Here is a 20,751-nt window from a genome sequence, read left to right on the forward strand (position 1 = left end):
GGCTTTGACTTGCCTATAAAGTGCGGTGGAAACGGGAATCCGAATTGCAATGTGGGCAACAGAGCGGGTACCCAGCTGTCCTGTCACAGTACCCGTGTTAGAACGTGGCTCTGCAGGGCTCGCCCCCAGGGCCAGTGCTGGAGGAAAGACCACAGTGGCGGGTGCCATTGCGTTAGTGCTCTGCACCCTGGACCAAAGCCATCTGGGGACTGTAACAAAATCCTGGGGCCCAGGCTGTCCCCGAGACCAGCTGAGTCAGAAACATGGGGAGGGACCAGTCTAAAAGCGCTTCCGGTCTAAAAGCGGCATTGAGAACCACTGGGTTAAAGGAGGCTGTTTCTTTCTTTTCTTTTTTTTAAATGTGAAGTTTATTGTCAAATTGGTTTCCATACAACACCCATTGCTCATCCCAAAAGGTGCCCTCCTCAATACCCATCACCCACCCACCTTCAGCCTTCAGTTCTCAGTTTTTAAGAGTCTCTAAAGGAGGCTGTTTCAACATGTGGGGTTGAAAAGGAGGGAAGGAGGAATCCATCACTTGGCTCTTCTGTTCTTTTTCGTAAGGCAAATAAAGGCATGCTAATCCTTCTAGGTATAGCTGTGCATGCGCCTGGTCAGAGGCTGTGGATGCGTGGACAACGGTGCACATATTTATATGTTTGGAGGCAGGCTAAATCCACACGACTCTCCTTCCCATTTCTTAGCAACACACAGCCCAGCGTCTCCGAAGACGAGTTTCTCAAGTTCTGCCCATTTCTCTTGCCACTGTGTGGACTCAGGCCTTTCCTTGTCTCTTTTCTCATTACAAGTTTGCTGACATTCCTTTCTTTACTCTTCCACCATCCATTTGTCACACCGTGGCCACACCTGGCATCTTTTCCACTGTAGAAACCTTTGATGTTCTCCGATGTCCCTTGATAAATGACAGTGGTTTATAGATCGCCCTTCCCAGCATTTACACCTGTAGGGTGTTTATTTCTGGCATCAGCCCTAAGAGGTAGCACTCTTATCCCCATTTTATAGACAGGAAAGTGAAAGCATCTGGTGAACTGCCCAAGGTCATAGCTGGGTTGGACCCACGCATTCTGAACCCAGAGTCCTGGCTCTGCCTACGAGCTCCCACTACGTAGGGAAAGACGGCTCTGTGCTAACAGACCTTTCATTATTTCCAATCTTTGTGTGCATCCTGCTAGGTTGATGTTACTTTTTAGGTTTCACAGTAATCCAGGCTTGGACAGGTTAAGCACCTTGACCGAAATCCTAGAGCAAATTAAGGGTGTAAGAGCTGGAATTCAAATCAGGTGCTCCCCTCTCCATACTCTGCATTTTCCCCCACCACACTGCATGGGGTTGTCTTCTTTCTTTCGGGTGGCATCTGTGACTCTTGAGAATCCGGTGCCCATCCACCTTTCCAACCATTTTCCATTCTGTTATTAAATCAGGCCACATGACTTTTGCTCACACTGTTCCTTTTGCCTGGAGCGTTCTTTCCTGCCCAGCTAGGGCTATGAGACCTCCCAGGACAGGGACCCTTGTTGATAATACCTCCTGTAGAGGCCATTTGCATTTTCTCTCCACCTCACAAGCCCTAAAATAATGCATCTGCCCTTGCCCTCCCTGTCCCCCCAGTCATGTGATGGTTGCAGCCTGAATGTAAGATCCCGTCACTTCGTGTTTTAGTTGGTGCATGTCTGCTTTTCTGCTAGGTGGCATCTTGAGGCCAGGCATCCTTTCTTCCTTCTCTCTCTCTCTTTCTTTTTTTCCCCTAGGACATTTCCAAGCCACCAGGAGAGGTTAGTAAATATTTGTTACACAAATGAAGGGCAGACAAGAATACAAGGGTGGGGAAAGCCTTAAAAATCTTCCATCCAAGGGGCGCCTGGGTGGCGCAGTCGGTTAAGCGTCCGACTTCAGCCAGGTCACGATCTCGCGGTCCGTGAGTTCGAGCCCCGCGTCGGGCTCTGGGCTGATGGCTCAGAACCTGGAGCCTGTTTCCGATTCTGTGTCTCCCTCTCTCTCTGCCCCTCCCCCGTTCATGCTCTGTCTCTCTCTGTCCCAAAATAAATAAACGTTGGAAAAAAAAATAAAAAAAAAAAAAATCTTCCATCCAAGAGGCCTGGGAGGGGCTGCAGTGAGTGCATGGAAAAGTCAGGGATGTGCTTACTTGGTGGCCTTTAGGGAAATGTATGTTGGAAATTTCCAGAAGGAAACCGAGCTAATGATTATCCCAGTGAACTAATCCAGCATATCCATTTTGCCAACTAGGTTTTTGGCTCATTTTATTTTCTTCCGGTGTGCTTTGCTAACCTAGTAAAAAGCCCATGGTCTCTGTGCCCTCCCCGCATGGACTTTCTAAATAGCGTATATTTGGGAGCGTGTAATGACGTACTTCAGGGCTTTTCCGGGACTCCTGGGCCCTGCTACATGGTGGTGGGGGTCGGGAAGGGGAAGTTGTGATTCCCAAATACAGGCAGAACCTTTGAGGAATGGAACAGGTGCCAAGAAAGACACCTTCCTTTGCCATTGGGGAAGCTGGGAAAGTTAATTCTTTTAGCTGTTGACTTGGGGCTCTCATACTAAGTAAACATTTTTAGGACTCTTCGGGGTTAAGTCGCTTAAGTCACTTTTGCATCCTGTGGAAACCGCTCAGCGGCCAGGGCCGGCCCGGCAGGTGCACTCCGAGGCCGGAGGGGGCTTCCGCCTGGGTGGCGTCCGTCAGTATTGGCCTTGAGATTTCGTTTTGCACCCCGCAGGTGAGCGTCCTGACCACCCTGGAGCGGAGGTTCAACCTGCAGAGCGCCGACGTGGGCGTGATCGCCAGCAGCTTCGAGATTGGGAACCTGGCGCTCATCCTCTTCGTGAGCTACTTCGGGGCGCGCGGGCACCGGCCCCGCCTCATCGGCTGCGGCGGCATCGTCATGGCCCTGGGAGCATTGCTGTCGGCGCTGCCCGAGTTCCTGACCCACCAGTACAAGTACGAGGCGGGCGAGATACGCTGGGGCGCCGAGGGCCGCGACGTCTGCGCCGCCAATGGCTCGGGCGGCGACCAGGGCCCCGACCCGGACCTCATCTGCCGCAGCCGGACCGCCACCAACATGATGTACTTGCTGCTCATTGGGGCCCAGGTGCTCCTGGGCATCGGTGCTACCCCTGTGCAGCCCCTGGGCGTCTCCTACATCGACGACCACGTGCGGAGGAAGGACTCCTCGCTCTACATAGGTAGGAGCTGTGGTGGTGCCGGGTTTGCTCCCCTGTGGTCCATGCTCTGTTAGTAGCAGGGGCGCCTTGACAGAGGAAGGCAAGGTGGGCCCCCCGAGCTTCTTAACGGTTCTCCGACGTGGCTGCACATCTGCAGGGGGTGGGGTTGAAAAATGGGGATGCCTGAGTTGCACCCCCAGAAAATCCGGTGTAGTTGGTCTGCTGTGCCACTGGGACTCCCCAGGTGATTTCCGTGTGCGGCAGATTTGGAGGTCCTGCTTTGCTCCCGCATGAAGAAGCTCGAAGTGGGAAGACGTGGTCAGGAAGGGTTAACACGTATTAATCTGCCATGGGTATGGGGACTTTGAGCCATCTGGCATTAGCCACCGAGGTCTGTTGGGGTCTACACCTTGGAAGCCCCAGTGTTTAATAATCAAACTGATCTTCTGGTCATTGTCCTGTTGAAGTTCAAAGAGACGATTACACCCCCCCCCCACCCCCCCCAGCATTTGGTATCCTTCAGAGTTGGTGACTTGTGGTAACTTTCTGCATGGGGGGTGTGCCAGGAACTGGAGATTTAGGGAAAAAAGAAGGTATGTGTGCGTTTTAAATTTCACACCGTGATAGCTTCTGTTGCTTTGTACTGGCACATTGGAAGCCCCTCACAGGTTACGGGGTTAAGGAACCTCCACGTGTGAGCTGTTCTTGCAACAAATGGGGTCCTCGCTGCTCTTGGGCACCGTGGCAAGGTCATTTGTATTGTGAGGGCCTGGCGAGCATCTCTATCCCTTGTTTACTAAGTGTGGATTACTAAGACTTGTCCCCACTCCCTGAGCGCTCAGCTTTGGCAGAATTCCTTCTGCCCGTGGAAACTTTTTCTCTCCTGAAGCACTGTGCTTTGAAGTATTAAGTTAATGATCACACAAAGGTTTAGGTTAAGCTAGAATGGAGCAGAATTTGATGGAAAGCTCTCTACCCGGGCAGCTTCCACTGTTGATGAGCTAGGAGGGTTTGGAGCAGTTACGCAGCTCGATGCCGGGTTTCCTCTGTGACTTTCTGTCCCAGCTGCGGAGTAAATGCTTTTGTTCAAAACCTGTGCTGCAAATGTTCACGGTTCTCTGTGAACGGGCTCAGGGTAAGAAAGGTGGATGGAAAGCGTGTGCCTCTCCATCTAGGGCTGGAGCCTGGTCATGACTTCTCTGTGGAACACGACGTGGGAGAGGGGACTTCCCAACCCATGATGGCCAGACCCTCTCCCCCTATGGTTAGGGTGGGTACTGAGGATGTTATTTACATTTTGTTACTTCCGAAGCTTGAGCGACAGCGATCCCAAAGGAGTGTGTCGCCGACTAGAACGTGGCTCACGGCATGTAGCCAAATAGCCTCCTGAGGTCCAGCCAGACAATTGGTCTAGGACTTGACTGATGGCATCCTAAGACCCTGGGAGAGATGTTTTCTGGTAGCAGTTAACAGTAAGTAGATAAAGCTCAGAAGAGGAAATGGGGGAATGAAAAGCGGAGTTCTTGTCTCTGATGACAGAATCAAGCAGAAAAATTTCTCCGGAGTCCTTCCTCCTAGAGGCCTAGAACCCTCTTTTGTAAGTCTCCCTGCTGAGTTAGGTTGGGGTCTTTTCCTGCACTGGCTGGGGCCTGGTTTGGTGCACAGAGCAGTAGGATGAGGAAGCGCTTTGGTTTTGTGTGTGGGCGGTGGAGGTGGGTGGTGGGGCTGACCATTCGAGGCAAAGGGCCGTCTCCAGTTCTGAGGCCACGTCATGGGATTTGCCATGAGTCTTTGTTAGAAAGAATGTTTCGGGCAAATTTCTACTTGGGTACCATTTTCTTTCTGTGATAGCTAGAGTTGGAAGTGTCCATTGGGCGCATGGACATCTTGGTGGCACTGGTCCATCTGGAAAATTCCAAAACGTGTGGCCATGAGATGGGCTCTCTGTCTCTGGACTGGTTTTATGGGTCTGTGTTTCCAGGGACCAGGAAAGAGTCAGCCTTCTGCAGAGTTTGGCCTCACTGGATGGCTGCCTTATCCCATGCAAGCTTTGGGTTGTTCCAGGAACAGTTTAGGAAGACCACAGTATATGTAGAGTGTAACTCGTTCATCCATGGGTTGTACAGGACATAAGAAAGTGTTTGTGACCGTGAGGCTATTTTAGCATTTATCTCCTCTAATGGGGAGCTAGTTCCTGAAGCCACTTAAAGCTTGAGGAAGTATGTCGGGGAACCTGCTGAAAGGGACTGATGAATTATGGCCTTACATACTGCCTGTAGAGAGGAGGGGAGTCTGAGGGCACTGGGAGCGTGCGTGTGGATGCACACCCATTGTTGTTGAATAGCACGTGTGTCCCCTGGTTCCAGCTCCTGCAAAGCTGGTTAAGAGAGAGAGGCTCACAGCCCGCCATCTGGTCATATGCCTAATAATGTGAGTGTGGGCTGGAGATGGAAGGGATTATGAAGACTTCCATGTGTAAAATACAGACTTATTCATAGCTGATTCTTTCCTGTGGGTGTCAGCGGGGAAGGGGACGATGACCATGTAGTCTCAGCCACAGGCCGTTGGTGGCCAGGCCTGCCTCTGGGTTGCACGTCGCCAGTTGGTGCCATGAACGTTATCTACGGCCACACCCAGAGCCTCTTCATGCAGGGGAGATGGGAGCATTCGTTCCATCTTGAGTCAAGCCGATACAGTCCCCTGGAATGATTATTTGCTCTGGACTCCTGTGGCTGAGCCACTGCCAAGCTTCTGGATTCCTCGAAGGGCCATTCACAAGGGGCTTCTCTGGCTGTCACCAGTCTGTGGCTGCCCCTTTCCAGCGTGGGGAAAGGGAGCCAATGGAGCTCATTACCAGGGGACAAAACCCGCTGAATGGGAACACGACTCTGCTGGCAGGCTTTTCACTAATGCACAGTGTGGAAGCCAAGCTCACGGCGCAGCTAGACAATGACCTGTGGGTGGCACATGGCAGTCTTTCTTCCTAGATGGACGGAAGGGCCAGGGGGGCAGTGGAAACCATTCGACGTGGGGCCTGATGAGGGTCCAAGAATAGACCTTTCAGGAGTCTCCTCAGTGACCCTCCATTAGCCCAGTTTTCTTAGCTGTTCTGTTTTGTTTTTTTTTTTTTTCAAGTTCAAAGCCTGGCAAGACATTCTGTAGGCAGGAATAAGTAGGATAATGTAATGGACTCACCATGTCCTTTCATTAGGTTGCTATGGCAATTGGTTGCAACCTTGTCCTCTTTGAGGAAGAAAAAGGTGACCTGAGTGGTAGAGATGTTTTAAATAACTTTATTCCTAGTTACAACGTATCACATGTTCACCGTTGACAACTTTGGAAGTATGGAGAAAGAATAAAGAATCCTTACTCTTGGGATGCTTGGGTGGCTCAGTTGGTTGAGCATCCGACTCTTGATCTCGGCTCAGGTCATGATCTCATGGTTTGTGGGTTCGAGCCCTGAGTTGGGCTCCATGCTAACAGTGGGGAGCCTGCTTGGGATTCTCTCTCTCTGCCCCTCCCTCCCTTACTTGCACACACCCTCTCTTCCCCAAAATAAATAAATAAACTTAAAAAGGAATCATTACTCTTAGCCCTATGATTACAGAAGGTCTTTTCTGGATTGGTATGTTGTTCTACCAAAAATGTGTTTATAATAAACATCTTTCTCTTAATATTTGATGCACATTTCCCCGTGTTACTAAATATTCTTCTGTGATGTTATTACTGCATGCGTAACATTCTCTTGTGGATCGGTACTGTAATATTTAATGCCCTCTATTGTTGGACATAGTTTTTTTTTTTCTTTGTTGTTTGTTTGTTTTTAAGTGTTTGCTGTTGTCAACAAGGCAGATGGGACCCTGTGATTCTGAGCAGTTAAATGACTTGTCTAAGATAACTTAGCTGGACTTGTGGTCTGAGGGTGGGGGTTTTTCCATGTACGTCTGGGATGTGTCACAAGGCTGGGGTTGGCGGGGGGAGAGGGCTGGTGGCTGGTCCAGGGGGTCAGGTACAAGTCTGGGCCTGCCACAAGATAGCATGAGGCCTTCAGGAGGTAAAAATCTTGGGAGCCAGCCAGGAGGGAAGAGAGCAACGTGCCTCAAAGCCGAGGGGAGAGGTGTGATCGGAAGGGAGAGTGGGTGCCCCGGCCCAAAGTGTGGGAATAGGAGGCAGAGGGGAGGGTGGTCCCGGCTCACAGTCCAGGACAGGGTTGTGGAGCATTCACTGCTTTGAGTAGAGGTGGCTTCAGACTAGAGCTGGTGCTTCCCAGACAGGGGCGGCTGCGTATTCCGCCTCCTGCTTCCCTCTCTCCAGAGATGCACGGGCCCTCCCCTCACATCGCTGATGATTCCCTTTTTGAACCACGATAGCCATTAGGTGATTGTACTTTCATTGGGTTAGAAATCTGTCTCCTTACAGCTGCCCACAAGCTGCCACTGGCTGTGCCCTGGGGGCTCCCCCGGAAGACTTGTTGTCTCTCTTTGCGCGCGCGCAAGTGTGTGTGTGTGTGTGTGTGTGTGTGTGTGTGTGTGTGTGAATGTTTTATTCATTTTTGAGAGTGCGAGTGGGGGAGGGGCACAGAGAGGGGGAGACAGAAGATCAGAAGGGGGCTCTGCACTGACAGCCCCAAGCCCGATGCGGGGCTCGAACTCAGAAACTGTGAGATTATGACCTGGGCCAAAGTCGGATGCTCCACTGACTGAGCCCCCCAGGTGCCCCTCTCTTCCATGTGTTGATAATTCAGGTAGCTGAGCCCCAGCCTTGCCGGGTAGGGAAGGAGTTAACCTGCTATTTAGCTCTTCTGTGCCAGGACCTTCGTTCCTTACTTGACTTGGTTTTCCTTCCACACCTGAGCCGCCGTTTCCCTGTTGAAGATGGATGCTGTGGGGGCTCATTCCCAGGGGACGAAACCAGATGAATGAGGTGTGCAGGATGTGGGTCCTGTGTTAGTTTGCTCTAAGGCTGTCCTAACCTAACACCACAGACTGGACGGCTTAAGCCACAGAAATTTATTTTCTCACCGTTCTGGAAGCGGGAAGTCCAAGATCAAGGTATCCTGAGAGCTGTTTTCCTCTGAGGCCTTTTCTCTTGGCTTGCAGATGGCTCCTGTTCCTCCTTTTCCTCCCTTCACAGGGTCTTTCCTCTGTGTGCTCACACCCCTGGGGGCTCTTTGTGGCCTGATTTCCCCTTCTTGAAAGGACAGCAGTCAGGTGGGATTAGGGACCCTCTGTATGACTTCATTTAACCTTATTACCTCTTTAAGGCTCTATCTCCAAATGCAGTCATGTACTGCAGTACTGGAGGTTAGCGCCCCAACATGAATTTGTCCAGGGCGGGGAGGGGTGTGTGATTCATCCCATAACCGGTACGGAGGGGATCAGTACCAAACTAAACCAAGACCCTTGGGTCTTTTGCCCAAACTTTTCTATAAGGAACTGTGTTGTTTTGTGTGTGTGTGTGTGTGTGTGTGTGTGTGTGTGTGTGTATGTTTGTACTCAAGAAATTATTTGAAGATGTAGCTTAAAACAAAACAAAACAACTTTTTATTTTGAGATCATTCTAGAATCACAGGTTGTTGCAAAGTACTGGGAAGTCCCCCATACTGTTCATCCAGTTTCCCCCAATGTAACACGGCCCATGACTGAAATGCAATATCAAAACCAGGAAATTAACATGGTACCGTCTGTGGAGCTGATTCAGATTTTGCCAGTTTTCACATTCATTTATTTTTGAGACAGAGACAGAGCATGAACGGGGGAGGGTCAGAGAGAGAGGGAGACACAGAATCCGAAACAGGCTCCAGGCTCTGAGCTGTCAGCACAGAGCCTGATGCGGGCTCGAACTCACGGACCGTGAGATCATGACCTGAGCCAAAGTCGGATGCTCAACCGACTGAGCCACCCAGGCACCCCAGATTTTGCCAGTTTTGATGTGTACTCGTTTGTGTGTGTATAGTTCTGGGCAGTTGTTATTTTTTTTTTTTTTTTTACGTTTTATTTATTTTTGAGGCAGAGAGAGACAGAGCATGAACGGGGGAGGGGCAGAGAGAGAGGGAGACACAGAATCGGAAACAGCCTCCAGGCTCTGAGCCATCAGTCCAGAGCCCGATTCGGGGCTCGAACTCATGGACCGTAAGATCGTGACCTGAGCCGAAGTCGGCCGCTTAACCGACTGAGCCACCCAGGGGCCCCTAGTTCTGGGCAGTTTTAATACAAGTGCATCGTGTTTTCAACAGAACGGGATCAAGGTGAAACCAGATCAGTTTGAGTTGTGGGAGTGTGTTTGGTAGGCAGGCACACATGCAACATTGATACACACATGCGTGTGCGTGGGGAGAACACCGAGACAGAGAGAAGTCTTTAGGTGGAATGGAGGCTGGCCAGAGGAGAGGGATTCTTCCAGAAGAACTCCGTGACAGCCTTCTGAATTCCCAGGAAGAATGGAGCCCTTGCAGGCTGCCCGAATCCACAGAGCAATTGCTCTGAGTTGTGTGGCACATGTATTAGACACAAATGTGTCACGTTTTTTGATCGCTTGTATTGAGACCCAGTGGAGCCCACTGTGTTCCAGTTGATGCAGAGCGAATTATTCTCAGATTTCATCTGCCAAGTGTTTGTTCAGTACAAAGGTCACTATGATACCAGCCGGCAGCCAGAGAGAACCAAACTTCTCGTCGGAGCCCTGGGAGCCCAGAGTTATTTTGCTTCTGATGAGTTTTTATTTTAACTTGACATTGGGTAAAACGTGTTTCAACTCTCCAAAGAGTGTGGGTCGGGTATGGATCAAATACACTGTGACTGCAGTTCATCTGAAAAAAATAATTAAAAAGCTTTCCCTCGTGGGAGCAAGCATAACTCATTATATTCTTGCAACTTCATTGATATTGAAGTCTCCCTCATTAATTTCTTTTTCTAAAATAAATGGCACTGCAACACTGGTCAATTTGCTTTGGCTGTGTTCCACCCCCTCTCCCCAGCTGCTGGTCACATGCCATTTTCGGTGTGTTTTAGCAACGCGCTAGGAAATATGCAAGGGGCTCTTATCTGGTGCTTCCATATTGCCCGGGCTGCTAGGTGCTTCTTGTTCATTTTCAGCTGCTCATAATTCATGCCCTGTGGCGCACGGAATCGCTTCTGTGCTCTCGGCCTGGGTGACCTTGGACGAGACTCTCAGCGTGGGCTCTGGAGTCTGACAGTTTTGAGATTCAAACCCCAGCTCCCCTTCAGACCTGCCACCAGGATTTTGGACACCTTTCTGGTTAACCTCAGCCTGTTTCCTTAGCAGTAAAAAGAGGCCGGGGTCTACCTTGCAGGGATCTGCCTTGCTATCCTTTGCATCAGGTACCCTGTCCGTGGTGGAGATCAATAAGTGTTGTCCTGTTCTTTTTTTGTGGTCCTATCATCTCTATTTCCAGATGTGGAAAGTGAGGCGTGAGATAAGTGACTGACTTACTGAAACACACAGGCAGGTCTTTGACAAGAGCAGTTGGATCCTGATTTTCAGCTTGGGACATAATCCACCTAGTAGATCTAAGAATAGCAACCTCTTCAGTCCTGCATTACATCAGCAGGGCTCTTCTTTGCCTGCAGACCCCTTCCTGTGGCTCATCTCAAAGTACCTAAAGTGCTAGCATGGCCCCAGGCAGCAGGCGATCTGGTTCATCCGAAGTCAGAGGCACCCTAGAGTATGCCCATTACCACAACATGATGTATTGGTTGGCTTTCTGGGTTTTGACACATTACTTCCTAATTTGCTTCTTGATATTGGCTCAGTTTTTCAAAAGAATGTATTCTCACTTTAGTAAAATTGGGAAAACCCCAAATATAATAAGAAACTATAATATCTAATCTGGGTACCTATAGAAAGTTATTGTCGATATTTAGGTACATTTCCTTCCAGCCTTTTTCTTTTAAGACCCTACTTACTATACATGTAAACCTACTTTCAATGGACCTGTTGTAAAGTTCGTAATATATCAATTATATGTGAAATTGTGTTAATTATCACAAAGATAACTATAGGGTATTTTGATAATCTGGAAATGCTGGAATGTGCTCGTTGGTCATTTGAACGATGAACATCTTTGTGGTTTGAGCCACATCCGTCCACATTTGCCGAAGACTTAAAAGCTTGGGTTAGTGCCGTGATCCCATGTGAATTGGAAGGCAGCCCTTTGGCCTGGCTGTGACTTTTTCCAGAAGATAAGTAAGTGAGACACACGAAAAGATGCTTTGGGCTGGCCAGGAGTGTGGGTGCCCTTGTTGTCAGCCCCAGGCCACATCTTCTGCCCAGGGTAGAAATCTTAAGTGCTATGAGGGCTCAGCCAGCAAATGAGAAAAGCAGACCATAGATGGAGGCTGAGGAACTGAGGGTTCTTTCTTCATCCGAATACAGAGTCAGTCTTGCCAAATCTTCGGATTTTTAAGAGTGATCGGAAATCCATAGTTTGCAAGTGGACTGAATTGCCAACTCGTTGACATCCTCTCCAAATCCTCCCGCGGGTCACCAACACAGAAGCCAGCTCGAGTACGTTGGTGGCTTGCCATTTTGGACCCTTGGCTCTACATCATCCATCTCCAATTGCATTTGTCTTTTGGATAGCAAATAAAACAAGAAAGGAAGCTAGGTGGTAAGGGAAGAAGTTGCACATCATGGATGCCACAGCCAGAATAAATAGTGTTATCTACTGTGATCGCAGGTGATCTGGGCGTTGGGTTGGGGATGGGGGTGGGGACTCTTGCACAAACACAGGACACAGTTTGGAAGAGAGGAAGGAGTCAGAGCTGTTGCTGAGCCTCTCAGGATGCTATTCCAGCTGAGGCTTTGCCTTTTGCCTCATGAGCATGGGAATCCTAGAATGGAAAAGAAATTCAACCAGTTTTCCAAGCTAAGAATGTCTGGATGAAGAAATCTGTTCCCCAAGAGTTTCCTGAAGGGAGTAGAAACCAATACCATTTGGGGCTAGTTGGGGCCTGTGGATGTTTCCTGTGTGTGCGGGAACATCTTTGCTGAGAGATTTTAGAGCATAGCATTCAAGTGTTTGATGACCCGATGTAAGACCAGAGAGGCCCAGACAGACCTAGAGAAGACTCCTGGGGAAGGTGAAGGTGCAGGTGCATGGGGCAGGGTCGGGTCGGGTCGGGGCGGGTTCCTTCCTTCAGAACCGCAAAGGCACATTGTTTCTATACCATCAACCTCTTACTGCACCTGCCTCTTGAAAGAAGATTGATTTTATTTTTCCTTTCAACTGTAACACAGGCATTGTTTTTAAATATAAAAGGTTCTGAGCTATTTTCCTGAATAACCTGCATATTCCTTTTCTTTAGTTTATTTGCAGACTACTTCTTTCCGACATAGAATAATCTCCGCTTTATCTCCTTTTTTTCCTTTCACCTGCAAGAGGCATTCAGTGACAGCAGCTGTGGGAAGGGTTTGGTTTCTGTAGAGGGTTGTGATTTGCTGTTGTTAACACGGGCGTTAGAGGTTAATGGCCTTCCTCTTCAGGGCAAAGTGAGTTCTTCATTGCTAGGGGATTCTTGGGTTAGGCCTCATGGAAGAGTCTTTGTTGTGGACGTTGGCTTTTCGCCCGTCTAGCACCTCGTTTTCGTGACCGAGTGTTGCCTTTCCCCCAACGAGGACTGCAGACATGATAATGTGGTCCAGGCGTGGCTGGCCATGACATAGAGAAGGGCTCCCATGTACAAGGATTGGCCCAAGGATTGTGATAATCAAAGCCTACCATGAGGTTTGACAAATGGACTCAGAGTGAGAGAGAGAGAGAGCGAGAGAGACAGAGGCCACTTTCTTTTCTAGGACTGCTAGCTGTAAAAACTTTATGTCCAGAGATTCCAATGTCTGTCATTGCTGCCACATGCAGGGAAGTTGACCTAGGAGTGAAGACCTCGCAAAGGAAGGTAGATCAGGGGGAGAGAAGGCAAGACGACTGCCTGGATCCAGCTCTGCCGGAAGTGAGCCTCTAGCCCTTGGAATCCCAGTTCCTTTAGCACAGAAATGGTCCTGTACAATATTTGCAGTTCACGGGCTTGACTGCCCAGTCATGTCACGGCGAGAGTTGGACTGGATTGCTTTCCTCTTGAGGTGTGACCCCGCACCTTCTGATGGGGATAGGGTTTCTGTGCAAGGAAACCCACGTAGGACAGCTGTGCTCTGATCGGAGAGCTAGCTCTTTTACGATGCCCTAAAGACCTGAACAACACCTAACCCCATGCAGTCAATGAAAAGGGTTAGGTTGGAAGTTCTGCCTCAGGGTTTCATTTCATTACTTCCTAGCCTTTAAGTTGCAGGAAAGAGACCTAGAAACCAAAAGGAATGCCCCCCCGCCCCACTCCCCGCTTTCTCCCTGACCACTCCAAACAAACAAAGTGTTTAAAAATAACCTGTTGGCAGGCAGGCTTTGTTGGGGAGCAGTAAGTGTTTAATAGCAAATCGCTTACGGAGGTGGGAGAGTGTCCAGCATGTGGGCTTATTATTCGGTGCTGCTGCTTATCGAATGGAAGAAGGCTGACCAATCCTGGCTCCTTGACGCGAGTGTGATCGCTGGCCCTGCCTTCACTCCCAGCACTGGCTTCGTGTCGTCAAGGGCCAGGAGGCTAAATGAGCGCGCGCCATTTGGGACTTGGCTTTGCTATTTCATTCCTGCCAAGACGTGTGCATGTGCACGTGCTTATTTTTGCCCTTGTGCAGACAAACCTCCGAACGCACCAATGCGTTAGGTGACTGATGGGCGCTCATAAACAAGTTAGGTGTAGACATTAGAGCTGGGGCTCAGGAGTTTGCCTTACGAGTGTGAAGAGAAATTGGGGGCTACGTAACGGGGCTGCTTCAAACTGAAGTTTCTCGGATGTGCTTGAGGGGAGGGATCCAGGACCTTCTAAAATTATTTGGAGGTGCATGCGTGCTCTTGTGGGGAAGCTTTCGCTGGCTTCTCGAAGAGGTTCAGGATCCAAAAAAGGTTAGATTCCCATAAAGTCCTTACGACGGGCAGACCGTGAGGTTGGGCGACTTGGGGTAAGATAAACCAAGATAGTCGAGGTGATGGGCTGTGCGGAGTGACAGATGGAATGCTGTGGACTGCTCAGCTGTCAACTTGATCCGCTCCCTGGGGAGCCCCTGTACCTCCGACAGGAGGCATCTTCGCATCAGTCAGGCAACTGTGGGTGAAAAGTCAGAATGTGTTCCCAGCCACTCGAGAGACGCCCTCCAAGCCCTCCTCCTCCTGTGCCAGTGCTTCCAGGGTCCAGAAAAAAAAATTCCTTTGGGGCTAAAATTTTCCATCCCTTCTTTCGGCCTAACTGTGGGTGTTTTGGGTAATATTCAGCAAATTTTCTGTGTTGGTTTTGCACGGATGCACAGATAGGAAAATCAGCTTTTTTTTTTTTTTTTTTTTTGCGTTGAAAGCAAAAACATTTTAAAAATGCACTGGTTCATAATGGAATCTGAACTCCCGAAGTCAAAACTTTCCATGCGTTCTTACTAAGAAAAATTCTCCCGGGCAATGACAAACAAACACGTAGGCAGAAAGTTGTGAGGGACCCCAGAAAATCATCTGGGGACACAAACGAACTTGGCAAAATTAGCATGGGCAAAACTTTTTACCCCACACTTTTTGGGACAGTCGCTGCATTTAAGAAACCCCCTTTCTGTCTTTACCAATTCCCACTGCCGCCTAGTTCAGGTATGGGGTTGCAGGGGGCAGGCAGGGTTTTGGGGTTGGGCACATCCTAAGCTCTCTCCAAGAAGAGAGGTTTTTCTCCCTTTATCTCTAATGTTCTCACTAAGCATGTGGCACAAGTGGATGCGATTTCCCAGTGCCTCCTTTTATGCCCAAGGCATTATTACCGTAAGAACATCCATGTTTTCCCACCTGCCTCATGGGCTGTTAATGGAGTTTACAGAGGGAATTTGGATTCCCAGCAAGAGGCCTCATTAGCCCGGCAAGGATCTGATAGATTCTAAAATTGTGTATGGACACTTGGAACCTTTAGAAACCCAGTGGTGTCTATTATTAGATCTAAATTATTTCCCCTAGCCCAGCCTCAGTCGGTACGTTTGTATCACGGGGGAAAGAACCTTACCTTGATCCAGCCGGATCAGCTGGATTGGCTTATGCATGCATTAACGCCTGTGGTTCTGGGGCTGAAGACAAGACTCAGAAGCCATGGGGCAGCATAAAGAACAAAATGTCTCCTGCATGGGCGCTTTTTTATTTTTTAATATCCACCTTGTTACTGGTTGTGAGCCAGTGTTTAATTTTAGGAACGATTGTGGTCACAAAGAAAATTTAACACCTGTCTGCTTATTTGGACAAGTGCGTCAAGCTCGTGGGGGTTTGAGTAATGACTGTGGCAACATGGGATATACTAGCTGTCCTCTTTGGTGTCCCTGCTACACAACAGAGAATGGGGTGCTTTGCCTGTGGTCTCTCGCTCCCTCCTCCTAAAGCCCAGGGAGACAAGGGTTACCATTCTCATTGGGCGGATGAGGAAACTGAGGCAGAGGGAGTATGCTCGCACTCTTTCTCTCTCTCTCTCTCTCTCTCTCTCTCTCTTCCTCTCTCTCTCCCCTCTAACAAAATTATTCCTGATTTTAGCAGTAAAGTATGGAATGGTGAGGAGTGTCTCAGCCAGGAGACGTTGATGGCCATAGGGGACTTAGGGCCTGGCTTCTCTGTGGGAATTGTTAAAACTCTCATCCGATAAAGCTTTGTTCCCACGAAAGAACCACGTGAGTTGTTTTCACAATCTCCCCGTAGTAAAGTGACAGACACTCACCAGACGGTTTTGTTTACGTTTCAGGCCCCGCAGCCTTTAATTGGTATACAGTCACTGCTCTTACACAACTTGGACTTGGGTTTGTTTGTTTGTTTTTTTGTTTTTTTTCTCCCTCACTCCCAGGCTTGGCCAAGCTGGCTTGCTTTGCTCCGCAAGTCAGGAGTGATTGTACGCATACCTCACTCGGCCACAGCTGGGACCAAAATGGTAAGAAGGTAAAATAAAAAAGGCTTCGTGGATCACGGAGGAACAGGTGAGAAAGAAGTATTAAAGAACAGAGACCATGAGCTGAAATATTGCAATTCCCGATAGATCGGAGAGGGGTAGAGGCCTCTTGCCCTTTCCTAAGGGCATGCTCCTCCCAGAATATGTTCATCCTCACTGTCCTGCGAGCTTGTTGGAGGTCTGCAGACAAATGACCGTCTCTTATTGGCCTACCTGGCAGAGTGGAAGGTGGGTTCAGAGGTCAGAGACTGGGTGTGAGCCACCAAGTTCGTGCAGACGGGGAGTAGGGAGCGCCTCTGGCTCATGACTCCAGATTCATATTTCCACCTTTAAAAAAACATGTTTATTTTTGAGGGGGGGAGGGGCAGAGAGAGACACACACACACACAGAATCTGAAGCAGGCTCTCCAGGCTCTGAGCTGTCAGCACAGAGCCCTATGTGGGGCTTGAACTCACAAACTGAGAGATCATGACCTGAGCCAAAGTCAGACGCTTAACTGAACCGCCCAGGTGCCCCAAGCTTTTTTGTTGTTGTTGTTGTTGTTGTTAATTTTTGAATTGTAAAAAAAAAAACAAAACAAACCACATAACCTGAAATTCACCATCTTACCTGTTTTTTAAACAATGTACAGTTAAGTAGTGTTGTTGGCACATTGTTGTGCAGCGCTTCTCCAGAACTTTCGTCTTGCAGAACTGACACTCTTCACCCAGGAAACAGCCCCAGTCACCACCATTCTGCTTTCTGTCCTTACGGGGTCTGACTATTGTCATTACCTCTCCTAAGTGGAGTCCCTACAGTATTTGTCTTCTTGTTGCCGGCTTTTTCCAGTTAGCAGAATGTTCTCAAGGTTCATCCATGCTGGAGCCTGTGTCTGAACTTCCTTCTTTTATAAAAGCTGAATAATATCCTCTGGTGTGCATATACCACAGTTTGTTTATCAGTTTATTCCTCATGGGGCATTTGGATTGCTTCCACCGCTTGGCGATGGTGAATAGTGTTGCTATGAACATCTGTGTGCCATCTATTTCTGCCTTGTTAAAAGTCAGCTCTCAGGGCATCTGGGTGGCTCAGTCGATTAAGCGTTCAACTTCGGCTCAGGTTATGATCTCCCGGTTCGTGAGTTCAAGCCCCGCATTGGGCTCACTGGCTGTCAGCACAGAGCCTGCTTTGGATCCTCAGTCTTTCTCTCTCCCCCTCCCCTGCCCTCTCTCCCTCTTTCTCTCTCTGTCAAAAAATAAACGAAAAAAAAAAAAAAAAGTCAGTTCTCTACTTGGGTGTCCTAAGTAGATCCCAGGAAGTGCAAAATTCACGTCCTTCGATTTTCTCCCAAGTTTGCTTTGTCTTTGTTTCACCCTGCCCTTTTCTTCCCACCCCTTGCATTTAAAAGCCACCACCTCTTCCTGATCCTGGCTTCTGAAGGTCTCTGGAGTCTGGCCCCTGCCCTCTCTTCATTTGCCTCCGTTGTTTCAGGCCAGGCCCTCAGCACCTCTCACCTGGATGAGTGTGCCCATCTTTGACGAGTCTCACTGATACTTAAGATAATAGTACTATATATTTTTGAGAGACTTAAAGTTACTTGACTCCTTTTTTAAAAAATATTTTTTTTAGTGTTTATTTTTGAGACAGAGCGTGAGTCAGGGAGGGGCCGAGAGAGAGGGAGAGACACAGAATCCGAAGCAGGTCCCAGGCTCCGAACTGTCAGCACAGAGCCAGATGCGGGGCTCGAACTTACGGACCGTGAGATCATGACCTGAGCTGAAGTCGGACGCTTAACCGACTGAGCCACCCACTCCTGCCCCCACTTAACCCCTTTTTAACAAATAGAGACAGGTTAAATTTAATCGTCTCCATTTCACTCATGCATTGGTTTAACAAATATCGTGAGCTTACCTTATGTCAAGCCCAGTGCAGGGTGCTGGGGGGGGGGGTGGTACGTGGATGGATGAGACCTAGCATCAGACCATGAGAGTAATAATATTAGGCATTTATGAAGCACATTCTGTGGACCAGAGACTGGGCAAAGTTCTTATGTATTTTATCCAGCGTGATTCTCGAAAAAATCCTTTAGGTTTTATTGTCTGCATTTTATGGAAGGAAATCTGGACATAGAGATTGATAATCTGTCCAGTAAGGGACAGCATGGGGACTGGAGCCACTTCTTTCTCCAAGGGATGTGTTCCTCTGCTTCCCAGCAAAGTCTATCAGCAACTGCCATAAAAACCAAGAGCTTGAAACGCAGGGAGGGCAGGATGAAGCTCCAGGCTCATGGGAATCTACACATGCGTTTGTGTATGTACAGTTGGAAAATATTCACCAAATGTGCTCAGGAATATTTTACAAGTGTGAGTAGTGACTCAGTGCCTTGCAGAGACACGCCGTCTTCCAAACCATAGCTGCCGTTGGAGAAAAGAAACCACGTTGCACATGTTCTCAAAGCAAGAACTTGTGTAAACTTCATTTTTCATCCGTGTCAAATGCCGTTCCCTGATGTGATGTGTTATCTGGTCAAGGAAGTGACTTGACAAAGCCTCTCGCCCAGGCTCAGAAAGGAAGGCGATGTCCCTGATGTCTCCAGGCTGGATGTCTGGGGAAAGAAAGCATGTTTAAAACTGGTGAGCCTTTGCAGCTGGGAGACGGTGTTTTACTTCCTGTGAATCACATAGGGCCAGCCCGAAAGAGGCCACCTAGCCGTGCGTGTGTGTGTGTGTGTATGTGTGTGTGTGTGTGTGTGGAGATGGTGGAAATTGCTATTCACCACACAGAACATGAGCATATTCTTTTAAGAATATCACTCCTGCTGGAGACGATTGAATGAGTAATCCACGAGCTCACTAGGCAGATCTTTAATTTAAAGTGGGGGGGGGGGGAGATTCGGTTCTGCAGCTTGCTGCCTGCTGTGGTGTTGCCTTAGAAAGCTCTGGGTGGTGGAAAGCCCCCATTGGGAGAGTGCATACCCCGTGCCGGGCACTCGGAAATGAGTTTTCTCCTTCCCTCTGCATCATAGCCATTTCACAGAGTAGAAGACTGAGGCTCAGCAGAATGAAGTTACTTGTCTCAAGTCTGTATCCCTTAGTAAGGAAGTGATCAGAGTTGAACATAATGTCTGTCCACTGATGGTGTCTGGCCCAAAGCTGAGATTTGGTAGAATAACTGATTTTTATTATGGGATATTTGAAACGCATACAGAAGTAGAAAGGCTAGTTGAGTGGACCTCAGCATGCTCATCGTGGCCTGCCGTGTTTCATCTGTCCCTACCCAGTCTCCCTTCTCCTTGGTTGTATCAGATGTACGGTTTCAGAAATTTTAGATCAATCATTCTGTATGTAAATACTTAGTGTTTATTTCTGGAAGATGCGGACTCTATAGAAACAGAATTTACAATACTACTGTCATGCCTTAAGCTCTGATGATAATTTGTTAACGTTAACACCTATGTACTCAGTGTTTAAATTTCTCAATTGCCTCTTTAAAAAAAGAACACACACACTTTATTAGATCCAAAGAGCTCTATGATTTGCAATTAATTGCCTTGTTTCTTAGGTCCCCTTTAATCTGTAGGCCCCCCCCCCGCCCCGGTTAAATAAGTTGATTGATCTGCCCTGTAGTTTTGTACAGGCTGGATGGTGCTTTTTTAGCATGCTCTTTTGTCCCCCACTTGTATTTTTTGTAAATTGGTTGTTAGCTCTAAAGGACTGATCTGATTCATGTTTGATTTTTTTTCCTTTTTTTTTTTTTGTTGCAAGAAATACTTCATAGGTGATGATGTGTATTTCTATTAATGACACACAGAAGGTCTGCCTTCTCTTTCTGTGTCATTGACAGCCATCGATGGTCAGGTCTCTACATAGTGAGGATGTTCAAATGCTCTCATTCCTTTTTCAAAAAATTCTATTAAGAGAAAGTTCCTTATTTCAACCCTTTTATTATATTGGGGTAGAATTTGATTAAGCAAAACAGGAAAAGTGGCTATGTGATTACCAAAAACGATGCTATCTATCTATCTATCTATCTATCTATCTATTTATTTATTTATTTATTTATTTATTTATTTATTTGCAGTTTGGTTTGTCCTTAAGGTATATCCTTTTAGGGACATATGAATTACTATCTTTAAATATCATTGGAAAAATGGCTTTTCTCTGTGAAAAAATGGAAAACATGTTCCATTTTGGTTTTGATTTTTATAGATTACTTCTTAAGAGATAATTTTGTTTGATGATTACGTAAACTATTTACATGGTGTCAAAGTCACATCTACAGAACAGGAATGTTCTGAGAACTCTGGCTTCCAAACCTATCAGTGCTTTCCCCTCCCACACCTCACACATAGCCATTTTTCTTTCAGTTTTTGGTTTTTCTCTGTTTGAAGAATGTAACCAAATATCTTTATATACCAACTTCTCCTTTTTCTTTGTAAAATGTAACTAATTATATGCATTTTTTTTCCCCACCTGACTTTTTCACTGAACAGTGTATCCTATACAGGAAGACTGCATTATAAAGAGTTAGGATAATGGGCATTGTATAAAGATCTAT

General features: G+C 47.9%; 1 protein-coding gene across 1 annotated transcript in view; it reads left to right on the forward strand.

The window, feature by feature from the left end:
• Positions 1-20,751, forward strand: part of SLCO3A1 (solute carrier organic anion transporter family member 3A1) — a 298,024-nt gene that overhangs the window by 48,292 nt on the left and 228,981 nt on the right. The window contains exon 2 of the mRNA XM_040493405.1: positions 2,754-3,219. Within this exon, the coding sequence (XP_040349339.1) occupies positions 2,754-3,219 (466 nt within the window). The remainder of the gene's footprint in view (positions 1-2,753; positions 3,220-20,751) is intronic.

This window comes from Herpailurus yagouaroundi, unplaced genomic scaffold (genome assembly GCF_014898765.1).
Source record: "Herpailurus yagouaroundi ecotype Mexico unplaced genomic scaffold, PumYag 185, whole genome shotgun sequence".
NCBI classification, from domain to species: Eukaryota; Metazoa; Chordata; class Mammalia; order Carnivora; family Felidae; genus Herpailurus; species Herpailurus yagouaroundi.